The following is a 20445-nucleotide window of genomic DNA, read 5'->3' on the forward strand; positions in this document are numbered from 1 at the left end:
ATGATGAGCTTAAACCAAAATAAAGGAGGCTGAAGAGACTCTTAGGAAGGAAAGTCAGAGAATTTGATACGGGAAAGAAGGCAAAAGAAAGGAGCAAGGAGGAGACGGAAGAAACAAGAGATGATGAGCTTAAACCAAAACAAAGGAAAGACTGATTATACTTTCAGAGAGTCGGAAAATTTGAAGTACAAATGAAGGCAAAAGAAAGGAGATAGATGAGATACAGAGAAGAAGAATAAGGGTTTTGGAGAATCGAAGGTAGTTATAGACGCGGAAGGCACGTTTCAAGCGCGAACGAAGAATAACCCAAACGGAAAAGGAAGCAAAACTAGAAGAGGACAAACGCTCACTCGTGGTTCTTCTCTATTGCTACGAAAGGCCAACGGCAAAAGATAATATTGAAATGTCACCAACGGTAGACGGCGACGTCAAACGGCAACTATGAATGTTTTTAATTTTGTAACAGTAAATGGAAAGCCAAGTTTATGAATCGGTCTTTATCAATATTCGATTAGAAACGAATTAGATCTTATCATTGTTTTAAAATTCGTTTTATACCAATAAATACAAAACTTCATCTGATATTAACTTTTTTGCAAACTTTTGCTGACCTTGAAATTCTTTATAGATTTAATTTTACAATTCGTTCGTACATTTTTGTTTTCAATAATATGCATTATTTAATTTGCGATTAATTATTTCCTAACTGTATATTTTTAGTATGACTAGTATTTTATGTCATCGCTTCGAATCTAGTAACTTTACTAGTGATTACTAGGGATTCAGGTTTCCTAAAATGGAATTCCACTAAACGTTTTACGAGAGTTAATTCTTCAAGTTGGTAACTTGGTAACTCGTTTTCTAACCTATTACATGTAGATGTCCGTTGGAATAAAAAAAAAATAATCAATATGAATATAATTTATTGTATAACAACATTAGGAAAATTACATAATATTTTGTTCTACAATGAGTAATAACTGAGAATGAACTGATAAATATTAAGTAATGTGATAGAGTTAAAGCTAATTTTTAAATAAAATAAATTCTCGATGGATCTAACTCAGTTCAATAGTGTTAAGTACAAAAATATACATTGAAGGAAACGTGAATACTGTAACGTAAGAAGAAAAACATATAAATAATATTAAAATTCATCTCGATATTTCTAGGTACACTGGCAAACAAATTAAATAGTTCACACTAACACAAAATTCAACTATACGATGAACAAATAGGTACTTAAAAAAATCATAATAATATTTATTATGTACAAACAACACTCACTCCAAAAAAATAACAAATTCGCATTCTAACAAAACATCTAAAAGTATTGCATAATTTGTTCGTTGTAATAGTAAAATAAATCACAACAATTTCATTTCGTTTCATCAAAATGTGTGAAAATATTCTGCAGCACCATAGTTTTATCGTATATCTATGAAGCACCAGAATTTGTATAATGGAACGCGTTAAAGTTCAGAAAAATTCCATCACCCCCTGATATTTTATCAAAATGAAAAAAGCCAATCGAAAATGTATCAAACTTCGTATAAAAATGCTTTTATCATAACAAATAATTAACTAGACACTTTATAATAGTTAAAATACACCAGCTAGTAAACTGAACTAAAAATCGACACCCGTGCAAACGGAATGCCTCATAATCTCTTAAACCACAATTACAACAGAATTAATGACACGAACATACCCTAACCTAACATACCCTGTGATTGCGGAACGGAGTGCTCCAATCAACAAATCGACGCATGTATCACTGAATTAAATAAATATTCTGCCATCATACCAAATAATTAATCAAACACTTTATAAAAGTTAAAATACACCAGCTAGTGGTTAGCTGAACAAAAAATCGACACTCGTGCAATTGCAATACCTCATAATCTCTTAAATCACGACAGAATTAATCACACGAACATACTTTTGGGTATGAAAGTGTCAAACGTGACATCGTTCAATTTGTATTTCGATGGTCGGTGTACTATTAGGGTGCATTCCACTAAGCACTCACGACCATTGTTTACGAGGCGTTTTTGAGATAAATACTAACGAATAGCAAAACAGAAAGAATAAAGTGAAAGGCTCATGTTATAATTTGTAAATTATTGAATGTTTTTTCGAGTATTTAACTGATTTATATTGAAGTAAAATTGAAATAGCTTCTGTGACGATGGTGAAATATTCGGTGGTGTATCAAAAGTACTTATAATATCCCATACCGCATCAAATAATGAGATACTCTCAAGGTTGTGATCTCTGTTGCTTGAGTTTTAAAAATTCTGCAAATTCTTCCAACGCTCACTTCGGCCCACCTCGTGACTTATATTAAAATCAATTTAAAAACGTTCGACAAATTGAATGTCAATGTCAAAAAAAATAGTTTCCGTTTCATTGAAATCAATATTCAAACGGTAAGTCCATTATTGTTGTCTTGTGTTTGACCAGGTACTCCAGCACCTTCCCCCAAATTCCAATGGATTTTTTATTAGTTGAGAACTCAGGAGCAGGAAGACTCTTCGCAAACATATCGGCAAGTTGATGATGACTTGAAACGTGTTCCAGCTTGATCTTCTCATTCATTATTCTATAAGAAAAGACAGATACCAAAAGTCTATTTAATCTCTTACTTGACCTCAGCTTATACACAGAACTCAACCTCGCTCAAATATCTTTGGCCGTTTCACAAGAATACGTGAGAGTTCCTCATTGGTAGCGTTCAACGTATTTACCAAAAACGACTGAGCAAACGAGTCCTTGGTTTCGAATTCATCCTTATTAGGGCAGTCAATGTTAACTTACCGTTTACGACATCCAAAACCTTTTGATACTTCAGCAGTACGGTGATTTGCCTTTTCCAACGCGACCAGTTGCTTTGATACCTCTGGAGCCTTGAAATCAAATGATCCTAACGTGCTTATGATCAACTATCACACAGTCACACACCAGTTCACAAAACAAACTAGATTAAGACACGTACGTGCATTCAGCCGACTGTTTGTTATATAAACACTCATAAGTACGTACAAGCATAGTAGCATATCTGCCACTACAAACTACACTAGAACAGTGAGGTTATGATTTTGACATTCACATTATGACAGTTTCTCAACAAGTTAAACTATGTTTGACATTTATGAAAGTCTAGAGCGCGCATGCTTGCGTTTATTCTTTTTAATGCTTTAAAACCGCTCCATGTGAACATGGGGGGCCACAAAAAATACGTCAAAGTGCTGATTGGCTCTCTGGCAATTTCTGATTGAGTCCTTAGCTATATAATGCTCAGACTGTTATAAAGTTTAATGTAGCTCTGATTTGCTGGTATAATAACAATCCGTGGTATCTATGCTTAGCGGATTTAACTCCATAGGAATATGTTATATATTCAAGGATGTAGTGCTAATACACAGAATCCTAGAAGTTGACACTACAAAAACTTTCCTTATTCATTCAGCATTTCAGGAACAAACTAAATTGACAATGATAAATTTCCAGCTGAATTCGGCATTCGTTTTTTTGGGGTATTAAGTCGAAAATAACTTGTGCAGTTGACATCTTCAGTAGCCGCTTGCAGTCAATAAACAATTTCTGAACATGCCAAACGTAGAAGTTGACGAAATGTCAGGTAGATCAAGAAACATACAATGATTAAAGTTTTGAACATTTTTCTCCAATATTACAGATTAATTTTTATATTTACCTGTATTTTGTACTGAAAAATAATTTTTTTTGTTTGAATCAACTTTATTGAGTTTGACCTTAGAACTAAGGTCAATTTAACGGAATGTATGTTTCACGTGATATTAAAAGGTCGTTAAAAAATAATAAAATGATGTGGCTTTTTTCATTTAAAATATTAATCAATTCTTCGAGAGGGTATATAACTAAAAAATAATATTTACAAAATAATTGGGACTATAATATTACTAAATTTGAAAATGTAAATAAACTACTGGATTTCAAAGTATTTTCAACTTATTGAACACAGTATAGGTCGACCAAAATAGATCGAGAATTGATTGCGCACTAATAATCTTTCTTTGAAACAGTACGTGAAGGTTCATAACACTTCCAGACAATTTGCAGTAAAGTAGTTTCAATATTTCTTCAGTTTATCTATTACTAGCACTATTTCAAAAAATTTATTAATTATTCCTTTCGTAAGTCTATCATTATTTTCAATACCTTTTAAAAGGAAAGTAAAAAAGTTTTAAATTGTGCAGTTGTGAAAAATCTTTTACATTTCACGCAAAAAGGAGACATAAATGAAAAACCAGTCATATGTTTTTCAAAGAAGAAGTTTTGTTGAGTTGAAAATGATGTGGGAAAAACGTACCTTTCAAAAATAATATCACGTTCATTTCCTTAGAGAGATAGTTTGAAATAAATTGACACATTTCAATGTGGATAAACCATTGATAATGGAAGAATTTATACACGAAAAAGTACCAAAAAAACAAAAGTTCTTGTAGACCATGTTTTAAATTTGGAATGTCCACCGAAAATTGAACGCGACTTTCGGAAACTGTGATTTAAATCTCGTTCTAGGTATATTTTTATGTCTCTCTAACTCTGTAACTGACTTTTTGACCTCAAGTTTGGCCCAACTGTGAGCGATAAGATTTAATTTAAAATTCGCAATAATTCTATCAAAATATTTGATTTTCTTGATTACATTTGCCAGTAATCATAAATTTCGTTTTGTCTCTCGTGTGACACGAGCACGCAGTTCCAAACTTATAAAATCGAGATGCAACCATCAACATCTCTGTATGAGTTAAAGACAGGTTTAAAATTTCAATAAATACAGTTTAAAAATAACGAGAAACACGCTTTTAGCATAAATCAAACTAAAAACTAAAAAAAAACCTTAGCATAGGAATAAAATTCTATTTTAGAGACACGTAACGTATTTATGTTTCAGTCAACTAAGAATAATGGAAAGTGAAAAATTTGGACTCAGATCTATTAGCTACAGAACGCAAAATTAGTTTAAAAATGTTATAGAAAGCACCGCGTGCTTTTATAAGTTCGCCACGTTTTCCATATTTTTTATAAATTATGGAACTCGTTTGATGTTTAATTATTTAGTAGCAGGCGGTTTATTTACAGTATTTGTTCGAAATAATTTCTTGGAAAGTCTTATTTATTTGTTTCTTTTTATTCTAGAACTTTGTAGAATTTTATTTAGGTATATAAATGAAATGTGTAAACGCAGTTAGTTAGTTTTAAATAAATAGTCGTGGTAAAACGAACGAATTATGAAAGTAATCGTGAAAATTATTTAAGTGAATTATTATAAATAGTGTATAGTGTGTAAATAAATACGAAAAACTTATTATTATTGAATTGCATCTTTTTGCTTTTTTTATTAGTGCACATCCAATTTTCTAGCTGTTCTAATCGACTAAATTCAAATGTATTTATAGAAACTTTTTTCCAAATTCTAACTCCGCTCCAATATTTAACATTTTTTTTATAAACTAAAACTAACTTAAAATTAAAAAAAAAACCCAGTTCCTTCCACCAGATTGCACAAAAAACCCGATTTTTATTTATAGTCTCCGTCTTACATGCAAAGAATATGTGACGACTTTGCATTATGGGAATTGAATATCAACGACGGACAGACAATGTCAGACTTGACTCCTTGTTCTACTTTCCATTTCCTGTAGGATAACCTTCCAGTTATCAAAAATGTAGATATGAAAAATTGTTTGATTTTTTTGTTTTTAATGAAAAAATATGTATTATCACAGAAGAGATTCAACAGTATCCAATGTAAACAAGAAGAGAATTTTTGTTTGAGAGACTACTTCTACATTGGACGGATAGATTGAAAATATACAGGAATCGTGCAGATAAGTCAATGAATTTGAAATTTGTTTTCGGATTGCACGAAACTAAGAAATTTAATTTTAGGTACGTACTTGTAACAGCATGTTTGCAAAATTGGAGTTCGTGAATTTAAAATGCCTTTTATCGTAAAACTTGAGCAAAGCGGGACTGTAAGGATGTTTTTCTTTGAGATGAAGATAATGAACTTCTGGTTCATTTGTCGTATGACCGCATTCTTCGCATACATAAACTTTTGTTCGGCGTTCTTTATATGCGTATTGGTGTTGTACTCCGTGTACTTTAAGGCAGTGAGATTCGAGAGAACACCGCTGTGTAAATGATTTCTCACAAAGGCTACATTTGTAAGGTCGGACACCTGTAAAAAAATTAATTATTTATAATATTAACAAACAAATCGTAATTTATTTAATGATAAAATTGTGAGTAAACGGAATTTCTGAGTTACTGGGAGATTTGAGCGATTTTCCGGATGTTTTTGATAAACTTCCAAACTTTTTTTTGAAAATTAAGCAATATCGTCAATATTCTATAATGTTCTGGGAAATCACAAGAACTTTTTGATATCTTGAAACCTTTTTAGATTACTTTGTGAATTTTGAACAATTTCTCCTTCTTTTATTTACTCCTTGGATCTTTTTTGAGAAATTAGAACATTTATTTTAAAGATTCAATGAATTGTTCATTATTTCAGGAAATTTTAGACGATTTTCCAGATGTTTTGAAAATTTGAAACCTTTTTGGATTACTTTGTGAATTTCCAGCAACTACTTCTTGTTTTATTTACTTCTTCGATCTTTTTTTGAGAAATTAGAAAATTTATTTTAAAAATTCAATGAATTGTTCATTATTTCAGGAAATTTTAGACGATTTTCCGGATGTTTTGAAAGTTTGAAACCTTTTTGTATTAACTTTGTGAATTTCTAACAATTAATTTTTGTTTTATTTAATTCTTCCATCTTTTTTTGAGAAACTAGAAAATTTATTTCAAAGATTCAATGACTTTTTCATAATTTCAGGGAATTTTAGACGATTTTCCGGATGTTTTGAAAGTTTGAAACCTTTTTGGATTACTTTGTGAATTGATCTTTTTTTGAGAAATTAGATAATTTATGGGAGATTTATTCTAATTTTTTCATTCTTTAGGGGAAATTTGAGCGATTTTTGGACGTTTGATAATTTTCTGATCCTTTCTTTGGAAAATAAACAATATCATAAATATTCTAATACGTCCTGGGAAATCCCAAGAATTTTTTGAAAGAACAATTTTTTCATATTGTTCATATTTTCAATGTTTTTTCGAGAAATTAGAAAATTTTTTGAATATCTGATATCGTATTGGTTCTTCCGGGGATTTTGAGAGATTTTCTGGATTTTTGATAATTTTCTGAACCTTTCTTTGAAAATTAAGCAGCTTCGTCAATATTTTACTACGTTCTGGGAAATGTTAATGTTCGAAACATTTTTGGATCTTTCTGTGAATTTTGAAAAATTTTCATGTGTTTTATCTTGTACCTTTTCGAGAAATTCGTACAATTTTTTGAATATCCAAAGTTTTTTTAAAATTTACAAATTTTTTAATGGTTTAATAACTCTTTAGGTCTTTCTGGGATTTTTGAGCGATTTTTCGGACACTCGATAATTTTCAGAACGCTTCTGGAAAATCTGAACAATTTTTTGGATCTTTCTGGATATTTCGAATGATTCCTTTATGACTTCGTTAGAATTTTAAGACATTCCTCGAAAGTCTAATAAATGTATGAGTAATTCTGAGAGATTGAAATATTTCTTTAGAATTTAGTAACTCGAAATTATTAAGCTGTTTTCTTGGAAATTTGAAGTTTTCAAAATATTCATAATCTTTTGGGTATTTTTGAAATATTTGCCAAGATTTTGCACTTTGTTTGATAATTTATAATTTTTGAAGTATTTTCTCAAAAATTAACCGACAGTTTTCAGTTTTATTTAAGAAGTTATAACGAAAAAAAGAATCGCACTAAAAAATACAAAAATTGTTGAACAAACTGGTAGATTCAATTCTGCGACATCTCATACATTAACTGAAGGCTAGTCACAAAAATTATAACTAAGTATGTAATCAATTGTATACATCGTACTTACCTGTATGAGTTCTCGTATGCCGTTTCAGATCGAAAGTATCGTTAAATCCTTTACCGCAAAACGTACACAAATACCTTTTGACGTCGGAATGGCACTTCATGTGCCTATTTAATAAACGTTGAAGAGCAAAAGACTTATTGCATATCCTACAAGCGAAGCTTGTTTGGCCATCTTCTGTCGTGATTGATCCTACTTTGGTTTTATCATCAGTTCTCGAATTGCTTCGTACCGTATCCTGACTCGCCAGAGGATTTTTGATGCCGTGACCTCCGTTTACGAATTCTAATTGCACTTCTGACGGCAACCCCAACTATAAAAATTAAATAAATTTGCCTTTTATAGAGAAAATTTGATCTAAAATACCAAATTTATGTTGTGAAAATCACTCAGCTCTTACAAGTAAATTAACATTAAAAATTACAAAAAAAACAAACAAATTTCAATAATTTTTTGTTTAATTAGTTAAACTAGAACTTGTTTGAAGTGAGTGGTTTTGTAGGTTCAGTTTTCAAGGAATGAAAATGTCCACAAAAACTAAAATTATTTATATAATGTGTCCCCGGATAAGTCAAAAATTCTGTTTTCATTTTTTAGTTAAAAATTATTTTCTAATACAAGTATTTGGAAACTTTCGAAAAACGTTTTAGTCTCTATCATAAACTGCCTATTATGTAGGAAATATAACAAAACATTATTGATATAAGTTATTTAAAATGGAAATACAAAACTTTATAATCATTAGTTAACTATATTTTTATTTGTTTATTCCCCAAATCAAATATTTGTAACAAAGAAAAACAAAGTTGTATCCACAACAATATTAATCTTTTAAAATGAACTACTGCATCAGATTGTTTCTAAATACAATGTTAACATCAAAGGAAACAGGTTTTGATCACGTGAATGAGTGTGGTATGATGGCCTGCCAAATTCCCAGACCTTACATAATTTTTTTTATATAGGGAAGGGTAAAAAAAATAGTTTATCAATTCCGACTGAGAGTGAAATATAAAAAAAATAACTCGCGGGATTTTTACCCTATTCTTATTTAATTATCACTTACTAGTAGAAAGTCAGTGGTAATTTGATTTACGGAACTAAACCTACAAAAAAAATTTGTAATCAAGAATTTTTTATTTCTTACAAAAGTCCACCTATCCAGATCACCTTGTATAATAACGTTAGTAAAAAATTTTTCAGTTCAATATTTTAGTTTCCCTGATTTTCACACTTTATTTAAAGTTTGGCAACGTTGTTTAAATATGACTCGCAAGTTTGTCGTAAATCAATATAATTTGAAATCTAGAAATAAAGTTAACAAATAAGGCATAAATAATGAAATGTTTATTGCAAAAATCAAATTTTCATAATTCTAAAACTGAACCCAAGGAAAGCAACGTTTTTGATTCTTTGGCTGTATCAAAATTTGATAATGTATATACATATCTTACATCCCTGATAGTTGGCTAATAATGAACGAAATTAGTGAAATAAAATGAAATAAATTCCGTTTTTTATATAAGAATCGAATTTTCAACTATCAGGTTGTACATAAAAAAGTTTTTTTGCCTAAAATCAAACCCATGCTTACCCTATGCAACACATTAACCCTTGCTCCTAAAGAGGGAGCTTCGCTGCTAGTACTATCTCTCCTTCGACTCACATTAGCTGGTGGACTTATCGGACTTCCATCTCCATGTGGTCCGTCCAAAGAACAGCTCGCAGCTCCGGGCGAAGGCAAACTCATAGTTGTAGGAGAATCCAGATCCAAACCGCTCCCGTTGAATGATAGAGAGGGAGATAACATTTGTTGTTGATGGAGTTGAAGAGAGTTTTCATGGAGAGGAGATTGATAAGGAGGCAAAGTATCTTGGTATATTTTAGAAAAATGACTATGAGGAAATGAGCTTCTGCTTTCGTAATTCCTGTAAGAAAAAAAATCGTTCCTCATATGATAATTTATGACAGACAAATTTTTTATTTGATCTTTCGTGATAACTCCTAAGGTATTAATAATCTAATTAGCTTTCTAATTAAAGCATTAAGGTTTTCTTAAACCACGAAAGTTGTTTTATAATATTTTGACCTAACAAACAAACATTTTTTTCCATAAATATTTATTTTTCATCACGATTTACTTTCAAATAATAATCTTCGTGATTTTCCTCACAAACTTAAGTATGAGTGGAAAAACTCACGAAAAACCAAAGTGGTAATGAGCTATCGGGTGGTACTCTTTTGGAATAAGCCTTTTCTAGGTATCTAGACAGTATGAAATGGAAAGGAACTCTAAAGCAAAGGATGCTGAAGAAATAATTAAAATTCTACTAGAGAAAATAAGATCATTGGACATTGATTAAGACTCCAGAAATGGGGAGTGATAACGAACAACCAATGTAAAGATTATAATGGAGAAGAAAGTACGATCGAGCATATTCCCTAGTACCAGTACTCTGTTTTAACTGAAAAACGACGTCAATTAGTATTGGACAACGTTAAGAACTCGACAAATTTTCCAATTTCAATATAGGTTAAGATTTTCTGTATGTACTTAACCTAACTTATGCAGTATATTATTTATCTCAAAAAGCAAGTCATTTATTTTATAGAAAATTATACTAAACTCATGTTTTCAAGGTAAAGCTGTATTCATCTCATAAATTATATTTATATTATTATGTAATAAAAATGTAGAAAATTTATATTTAATTATATGCATGAAAAAACCTACACTCAGTATTTGCATTGTACATATCGAGTAAATATTTAAATGAAAAGAATAGCAGAATCTCCTATATAATAAAACAGATATTTTCTTGGAGAACTGGCTAAACATGTGCTGAAAAATACTAAAATTTTGTCGTATTTTAAATTTACCAATTTCTATATTTGTTTTTATTTTTCTATCTCAAAAAAACCTCGTAGTATTTTCAAGAATATAATCAAAACTTACCGATTTAGCATTTGCTCACTGAAGGAATCTAGATTTTGTTCAACAGACTGTAATTGAGATTCGGGTGTCATGGATGGTGAGTGCATATTTCCCGCACCAACTTCTTCGCTATCATTTTCTTCACTAGGTAATCTCTGTAGAAATGATGAGAGATCAGTAGCGTCCGGGAAATTTTCCAACAAAGCGTTTTCCGCCGCGCTAGAAAATGTTAATGTTGCAGTGAACTGTAGAGGATCTACAACTGTACCTGGAAGAGAATTTGAGGTTATGTTTAACATCTAAAATACATAATTATGATAAAAAAGGAATTGACAATGAGACAACTGCGTTTTTTACACAAACTACTTAATTAAAAAGTGATATATTTTTGTTAAATTATTTCTTATTTAAGCTCCATAATCTTCGTTCGACGTTTCAAAGTTTTCTCTTCACTTCTTGAATAAAAAATAATCACTTGAGGTTAAATCCGGTGAATTAGGTGGATGAGGGAACGATTTGTAACCTAATTCATATATTGTTACAATCATTAGAACTTTGGGTATCGGGGTTTATAATATGATAATTTAGTTCTAAAATTTATTAGGTACTGTTTGTACATTTGTACTGGTTACTAAATCTTAGCCAAATGGGTGGTACCATCAGGTTTTTTGAGGGTTGTTAAATCGTAAAGCTATAACAGATTGGATATTTCTTCTTTTATACTTTTCAGTCGGTGCTTCGAGCAGGTACACACCAAGAGGAGCTCTGGATTGAAAGATGCTGGATTTGGATACTGCGAATCAGAATTGTATTCCATAGCTCCATAATGGTTTTAAAATTGACGCTCTATTATCAAATATAGTCTCAATTCTAATTGTTTACTCTACGTGTGTATCTGTTAGTATTTGAAGTGCTTTGGTGAGAAATGTCTTTAACAAATCGTCTTGAACTTAATTTTATTTATCGCTAATTGGACAAAAAAATTGTACATACCTGTCACTAAATCAACCATCATTGAATCGTCGTAATTGGAATATCCACTAGGAAGAAGTTGATTCATTGGATCCATTTTGCCTTCGTACAATTCCAAATCGCTTTCATCTTTCATTATAATACCGTAGGATGCGTTTTGGAGGGTCGAATATTGTTTTGGTGGGCTCTGATTACCGTTGATTGTTAAATTTCCTAATTCTTGACCGGTATCGCAATCCATGTTTTGTTGATTCGAAAGTATGTAGTTTGAAGGGAAATTTCCGTTGGCGTTGAAGCTGTTGTTGCTGTTGCCGCCTTTCAGAAAAAGAAGAACTAAATATATCAACGGATTATAACAGTGGAACTGGACATTGACAGATTCTTAATTAACTATGTTCAAAAAAACAAAGATGAAACGTGAAAATGAACAGTTCATTCATAATAACGAGATTTTATATTATTTATACAAATTTCATCGATATCTCGTACAGAGCGTGCAGAAACTTAGTAGAACATTTTCAGCAACGAATGGAAACTTTCGTTTTTGATTTAGACAGGGCCGGATTAAGATTAATAAGGTCCGGGGTAGAATAATGACGGGGCCCCCTTAAGGAATTCGAAAACCCGGAAAAATTCACCAAATAATATCAATACGTTAGATTTGTGGTATCAACACATCAAAAAATACAGAATGATTTCCAAATGATGGGGCCCTCTTGGACCTGAGGCCCGGGGCTATAGCCCTCCCAAACCCACTAGCTTAATCCGGTCCTGGATTTAGAAGTTTTAATCAAAAATGGTTTTCGTGATAATTTGTCTTAATTTTTGGTCTCTTTTCTATGAAAATTAGTTTAAACTAACGTGTAAAAATTAACGTTTCTATCCTCTTTGGTCAAAATATCTTATATTATCAATCAAATTAACACCAAAAAACATATAAAAAGTTAAAGAAAATAAAAATGTTTAAACCACTGTTTCCTAATCTTTTTTGTTTGTACCTTAAATGATGATATTAAAAAGAAATTACTGAAAAATTATAAACGAAATACAGCAATTAAATTTTCCAAGCACATAATGAAAAATTGCAAACTCAAATCCCATGTTTAATGAAGATTTTTCTATTTTCTATCCATTATTTTAATTTGCTGCATTGATTTTATGTCAAGTTCCAATTTAGAAGAAGGAAAAAATTAAAATAGAACTTACCTTTTAGGGACTCATAGAAGGGCGGTAAGCTACCAGTTGGTGGACTACTGGGTCCATAATTCTGTCTACCATCTCTTCCTGGATTCATTCCACCTCCTCCTGTACCTCCTCCAATAGCACCACCGCCGCCGCCACCACCTCCACCACTCGAAGCACTCCCACTGAAGTTCACGGTACCTCCACTAGTAGATGAGTTATTAGTTTGGTTACCCGATGATTGACTACCAGTGGTACCTCTACCATGACCCGCAGCAGCTGATAACGTGACAGGAAATTTTCCAATGAGTGACCTGAAAGTAAATTTTTTTTGGTGTTGTGGTGTCATTATAATATTAACCAAAAATAAATACTATATAAGCAGTTCTGCTCAATGGACTTTACTACTTTCCAATCGTCTCGTTTCTGGGTGAGAAACTGAACCTAACAAAGTATATTCAGATGGAACAAGATCAGGGCTGTACGAAGAATGCAACAAAGCAATAATAAACCGAAGATTCAACCATATAGCTTTGTAGTACTTAAGTTTGTCTAGTAGCACCCAGATAAACGACGGGATGATGCAATCAGCCTTGCAGCTTGAAGGCGGTTGATGCCATTTGACAATTCAAAACGCAAATGGTAATGGTGGATTCTACAAATCTTAACTCACCTCACTGATATAAGAGGATTGATGATTTTCGAGCAATGACTCCTTCTTTGTTCCCTGATTTTCCTCTCTTCCTCCTCATCTTCCGTTTCCCCTCTCCGTTTAGGTATATGATAATCGATAGGCTGATCCTGTTCGGGTTCTTGTATGACTAAATTCGTAGGTACCCTCGTATCGGTATCTTCTTCTCTTTTCGTCGTAGATTTCGGTGTTCTTTGAATAACGGAAAATTGTCGAACCGGTGCTAAATTTGGCGGACGTGGTACGTCTTCGGATGGTTTATGTGTGGACGGAATATTTACTTTTTCTTGTTTGAATAAAGCCGGGTATTCTTTTCGTTCGGCTCTGGTAAGTACGTGGCCTCTACTGCCATAAGGTTTATCTCCTCCAAGAATGGAGGAGATGAATCGTCGAGGGGGAGTACCTGTAGGTTTCGTTACATCTGGCGGTGGAGTTTTCGTTTTAGAACGATCTTCTTGCTTTTTTTCTTGATCTGAGAAAAGATAATAAATACATCAATAAAAAATCTCGTCAATTGTTTTTTGAAATTATATATACGATGGCGATTCTGAGAATAAAAAACGTTTCGTTAGTTTTCACCAAATACACCTACGCAACTAGTTTCAATTTATGGAATGCCTGGAGACTTTCTAAAATAGGAATTGATAAACTCTTTGTAGGATCTGAAACCATCTGTGGAGTCGTCTACAGGATATTAGAGGAAAAAAATCAGTTACCAGGACGACCTACAAGGATTGAAACAGATGAAATAACCAGAGCAGATCTATGAATTCACCAACCTAATTATCAATAATTTACAACTACTAACAAGATTTTTAGTGAGCACCTGAAGGCTCTAGGTTTAGTGTAAATTCTGCTAGGTACGGGAGGTAGCCTCTATCCACATCACCTCGTTTGAGAGACTACGGAACTCGAAACCTAGAGAAGTATGGAACAGAAAATAAACAACTTTGGGAGCTAGAGCCATCCCACATCTTGAACTTTCTTAAGTGAGCCTAACAGATCAGCTGTAAACACTAAGTATCCCGTATGCCAATAGATCTTTTGGAGCGCAGCAAAAATGACATTATTAACTATTGAAGATTGACATTTGTTAACAACGTGCTTTGACTTCATATTCCACAAGTTACACAAACTTTTCGATCAGTTGTTATGGTCGATCTGGGTAACACAAATTTTGTGCAAATTGGCTGCCAAAATGTCTTACGGATCACTATAAAGTGAGTAAATCGGGGCTTTTTGATATTTCTGGATTACAACGCACAAAGTGAATCATCACTATCTAGTGATTAGAACATGTCGTATGTGCAAATTCCCCGAAAAACCAAGAAGATATTTGGAAATTTTGACATCTTCAAAAATTGAGGTGAATGTCTTCAGAAATCGGTGTAAAGGTATAAAGTCAATGTTGAAAATTTCGTTTTTGTATGACATACATACACGATGATGAGGTGCGTTTGTATTTAGTAACTGAGTCCACAAAGCTCGTTCACAGGCACCTGTGATTTTGGAATAAATTCTTTGTTTTGGTTATAGTCCAGTCAATATAGTAACTTCACCTCGGAATTCGAGATGCCTAGCTGTAAGTCTGTAAATACTTGTATATTGACACCCTAAAAGTTGTCTCTCAAAACCTACATATGGTAGGGTGTACGCAACTATTAAATTTCAAGGTCAAAGGTCACAAAAATCGCTTTTTGCGTTTTTTTTGTAAATATCTCATTTTCTATGGGTTTTTTGTATTTGTATTTATCAATATTTTAGAACATAAAATTCTTTACAAATTTTGTTTAAGAAAATTTTTTATACGGTGAACCGTTTTTGAGATAGAGAGCGGAGAGCGCGCGGTCACAGCATCACTTTAGGTCAACCAGTGCCTCCGGTCGAAAACGCGCCATATATAGTTGATGAACTATCGATAAATCAATGATTATAAATATTTGTCAATTTTGATTAACTATTATATTTTATTTTATCATTTTTTCCCAAACTATCCACTTTGTATTCAGTATAAATTTATTTAACAAAACTGCCCATGTAATTGCAGAATTGTTAATGAAAATATAAGAATTATATTTGAATTTTAACCTAATTAATATTATATGATGGCAAAAAAAACAAATAAATAATGAATTAATCTTTTTATTAAAAAATATCATTCAATACATTTATTTTTATTAAAAGTAAAAAAAAATGGGATAAATGGTACAAAAACTAAAATTTATAATTTTAATCATCTTCTTCCTCTTCATCGTCGTCTTCCGACTGCTGATAAATTTCAAACTGGTCTTCATTATCGTCTTCAACGACATTTGTCTCAAGTTCTTTCATGATTTCGGGGTCATAGGTTCCATTTTCGTTCCATCATCGCGAACCACAACCATTCTTGCAGTTGCAGAAAATTGTATTCAGCAAATCTTCTGGAGCAGGTAGTAAAATTGTCATGACAGGCTCCAACTCCATACCTGGGGTTCCAAATCATGCCCTAACCAAGTTTGAACTTGGTAATATACACGTTTGAAATGTTGATGAGCAGCCACACTTGTTGGTGGAATATTTGAACATAGCACAGGTTTATTAAGTTTTGTAAACTTGACGTAATACATATAACGAAGATGATCGAGACTTTTCACAGATTTCGGAGCATTGGAGGTTAGGAGCCAATAAGGTTTGAGTTCTACTCTCTAATAATCTCCGGGCCGAACAATTTTCTTCCTCAAATGCTGCAGCTAGTTCATCCAAATTTTTCAGTTTCTCAAAAACTTTTAAAAATGATTTTTTCCCTCTTTAAAAAGCGCAGAAGTTGTGTCACAGCCACTTAATGCGTGCAGAAATAAAATTCGTGTTTTGGAATGAGGATAATTATTAAAGTTTTTAGTCTCCGTTTTTAAATTTCCCTCCCCAACTTTCTCAAAGAAAATATCTTGTTCGTAAGACAGTGTACGCCCAATTAAAATGACAAGTAAATCAATATCTTGTCCTATTATAACTGCAGTTTTTTCAGACTTTGTTTCTTCAATTGCAGTTTCAACAATAAGAACACCCGCATTACATCTGGATTTATCGATAGTTCATCAACTATATATCGCGCATTTTCGACCGGAGGCACCGGTTGACCTGAAGTGTTGCCGTGACAGCGCGCTCTCCGCCCTCTATCTCGAAAACGGTTCACCATATAAAAAAATTTTTTAAACAAAATTTGTAGAGAATTTCATATTCTACAATATTTATAAAACAAGTAGCAAAAAATTCATAGGAAATGAGATACTTACAAAAAAACCGCAAAAAACCGATTTTTGTGACATTTGACTTTGAAATTTAATAGTTGCGTACAATCTACCATATGTAGGTTATGAGACAATTTTTAGGGTGTCAATATACAAGTATTTACAGACTTACATCTGGGTATCTCGAATTCCGAGATTCTTACCTTATTTAAGCTTAAATGACTGGACTATTGCTATAAATTTGTATGCCATCCATACCTTCAATATCCTTCGAAAGTCAAGTACAAAACGGGAAATATAGGCTTGTGATACATGGTTTAAAAAATCTTTTCATTGTCTATTAAAAAATTTTATCATTTTCAAATCCATTGCAACAATTAATGAAATCATATGATTATAGAAATTCTGTATTAAATACTCATATTTTTAATTGGTATTCGTTCAAATTAGTTTTAGTGTTTTCCTATAAAATTATACCTACTCAGGAGCTCATGGAAGACGAATGGGCAAAATTACTACTACTGATCAATCGAAAATCTCCACTGGACGAAATATCACACGCAATACCTTCAAAAGTTTAATGTTAGTACAGGAAAACTTTATCATTGGTACCTTTTTCATTGAGAACAATTTGAATGGTAATTATTATTTGGAAATACTTGGAAATTACGTAATTTTGTTTTCCATTGAATACGAGATGTCTTTAGGACCAAATGTTACCGTCGGAATGTCCGTCAGCACCTCAATGGTATGTGTACAATTTGACATTTCGATAAAAATAACTTTTAAGATGTTGCCAAGTTGTTCGCAATGAATATCTATACTGCATTAATATTTATAGTTCTTTGTAGTAGCGTTTTATTTTTTGGGGTTAATATATAATTTAAATTCGATTTTCGCTAAATATATACAACGAATAGTTTATAATTATCTTAATTAATAAAAATATTTCGAATATCCAATAATTTCAACCGCTACTGTTTATAATTATTCTTAGGTTAAATGGCAATCAGCAACACATTTTATATTCAAGGTTTCGAAAAGTTTTTTAGCAGGCCAACGAACCCATTTCAACGTATTTCGAATTACCTTGACAGTTCTACAGTTTACATTAAGTGGTTGACTGACTTTTTTAATACGCTGTTATTTTCATTGAAATAGCTATTCAATATCATCTTATCCGATTGTCTATCAGTTTATAATTACAAAAAGAATTGGGAATTGAGTTGAATTTGTTTTATGGTTGATTCGTTTCACGAAACAAATCACCTGAATGAAAGCAATAACAATAAAATGCCGTAGAGTGTTAGTCTATAAAATGGAACAGGTACCAATCAAAGAGAGAAATATACAGAAAAGAAAAACTACATCGGTGATGGAATGGAATAGTTTGGGATAAAATAATATCTAAAACCAACAAATGTATAACATGATCCTTAAAACCAGTAATAGCAGAATGAACAGTCTATGGAAAGAATCCAAATGGACAGCAGGCAAATCCAGTAGACAAGATAAGAAATGACAGAAAAGGGAAATAATTTGCGGCGGGTGTAATTTGGGCGCTAACCATCCTTCTTTACCTGTCTGACCAAGAAGGGTAGATAATCCGACATGTATTTTCGGAGCTAAGAAGTGGAGGTAGGTCGAGTCATAAAATAACCCAATAGAGGGAAAGTTGATAGATTTTTAAGTAGGTTAGGCTAGGTTAGGTTAGGTTATGTAAATCTCTTATTTAATACATAATATGTACTTAAGTACTAAATAAAAATATAATGAAATATAAAATTTACTTTATTCTGTACAGTGTTACAAAAATGTTGTGAGGAAACTTTATTAAGGGGAGATTTTTCATTTAAAAAAAGTGCAAAGTAGCCCCCTCTAACGGTAAATTTTTTCAGACCTTAAATGATAATAGTTCATTTCTCTTAAAGGAAAATCTAAAAATACAAAAATATATCTTATTATAAATGTCGGTGATTTAATAAATAACAGTATTTCATAAATCACGTACTTCAGTCGGTTACCGCCCAAAATACACATAGGATTAAAATGACCCTTCGGTCTTGGTGCCTAGTTTACATGTTGTAAAAAGTACATTAATCCTTTAGCGCCCAATTTGAGTCAAACACAGTTTAGTATAATAATATACAAAGAATCCCATTTCAGAAAATACCTAAACAGATTTTAGTATTATCACCACAAAGCAAAAAAAAAGAAAATGAAGACCAAAAAGAAGTCGGAGAGAAAATGCATCGTTACATTGTAGAAAAATCAAATACGAAGTGCGACTATTAAGTAGCGCCAAAGATTAACGACCGTTAGTTCTAGGCGTGCCTGTAAACAAACCAGTGTAGCCGTCGCATTCGTCCAAATAGAAGCTGTTTCGTTTTTGTTTTGCCGTGTAACTTTTAATTTATTGAAACAAGTTAATTGCAACGAATGGTTGTCCCTTTTACGTGTTTTTAGGTGTTTTAAGCGTTCAAAATAGCCGAGAAGATATTGTAATTGATTCACGTCCACCCTCCCATGTCAAAAACAGTTCAAAATACCAAAAAATCGGTAATCTAGGTCGATCTGATCATTGGGTGAGTATTTGCGCCATTCTTGAATCTATAGGAATTAACAATGGAAAGAATAATGGAAAATTCTTTGGAAGCGATGTATGACGAAGGGAAGTAAATGATTAAATCACTGAATGCGATAATAATCCAAAAAATCTCCATTGAGGTGAAGCTACATCTATATAAAACAATAATAAGATAAACAGTGAGCTATGGAAGCAGATATTTAATAAACTAGAGGAAGTGACGTTAGATATATGGAAAAGGAAAAGGAGAATACGATGGAGTAAAAAGGAGGAAGATTTATGGTCTAAAATAACAAATTACGAGATAAAAAGAAGCAAAACTAAATAAAATAATAAGATACAAAAAATAGAATAGGTTACATACAGAGAATGCAAACAAAAAAATGATTGAAATAAGAGAAACAAGTAAAAAAGGAAAGCCAAGGAGAAGATGGTACGCAGAGGTGATGCGAAAGGAATTTAAGACTGGAAAATAGGAATGATTGGAAGGGAATCACTTCCATGCATTTATGATGATTATGATGATTATTAATCACCACCAAGTTTGCATTTAATCGGTGAAATTGTCTAGTTGTGATTTATGCTAATGATAACTCTTTTCGGTTAGCTTGAAATAAATCCGGACCTGAGAGGAACCAAAATACCATTTCTACGCATGAATAATTAATTGATTAGAACAAATAAAATTGTAAATTCAAATGGTTACAAAAGATCGTACGTATTGCTAATTTAAAAATTCAAGGATGTCCATTGAACTTTTTAATCAAGTATTTATGATGTTCACTGGTATAAACACGTGATAATAATTTATTTGCACGAATCATAGAACAATAGAAAATTTGAAAAGGTTCACTGTCGA

At 32.0% G+C, this 20445-nt stretch overlaps 1 protein-coding gene across 2 annotated transcripts in view; it reads right to left on the reverse strand.

Annotated features, from left to right (window-relative positions):
* Positions 1-911: 911 nt before the first annotated feature.
* Positions 912-20445, reverse strand: part of LOC130448327 (transcriptional regulator ovo-like) — a 47241-nt gene continuing 27707 nt past the window's right edge. The window contains exons 2-9 of one of the 2 annotated variants that reach the window (XM_056785632.1): positions 13755-14244; positions 13106-13395; positions 11921-12214; positions 10949-11195; positions 9659-9920; positions 7996-8305; positions 5949-6232; positions 912-5687 (exon numbers count right to left, since the gene is read on the reverse strand). In XM_056785632.1, the coding sequence (XP_056641610.1) occupies positions 5655-5687; positions 5949-6232; positions 7996-8305; positions 9659-9920; positions 10949-11195; positions 11921-12214; positions 13106-13395; positions 13755-14244 (2210 nt within the window). In that variant the 3' untranslated portion in view covers positions 912-5654. Of the gene's footprint in view, positions 5688-5948; positions 6233-7995; positions 8306-9586; positions 9921-10948; positions 11196-11920; positions 12215-13105; positions 13396-13754; positions 14245-20445 lie in introns of both variants that reach the window. The other variant, XM_056785622.1, reaches the window with a different exon arrangement.

Source organism: Diorhabda sublineata, chromosome 1, assembly GCF_026230105.1.
Source record: "Diorhabda sublineata isolate icDioSubl1.1 chromosome 1, icDioSubl1.1, whole genome shotgun sequence".
Lineage (NCBI taxonomy): Eukaryota > Metazoa > Arthropoda > Insecta > Coleoptera > Chrysomelidae > Diorhabda > Diorhabda sublineata.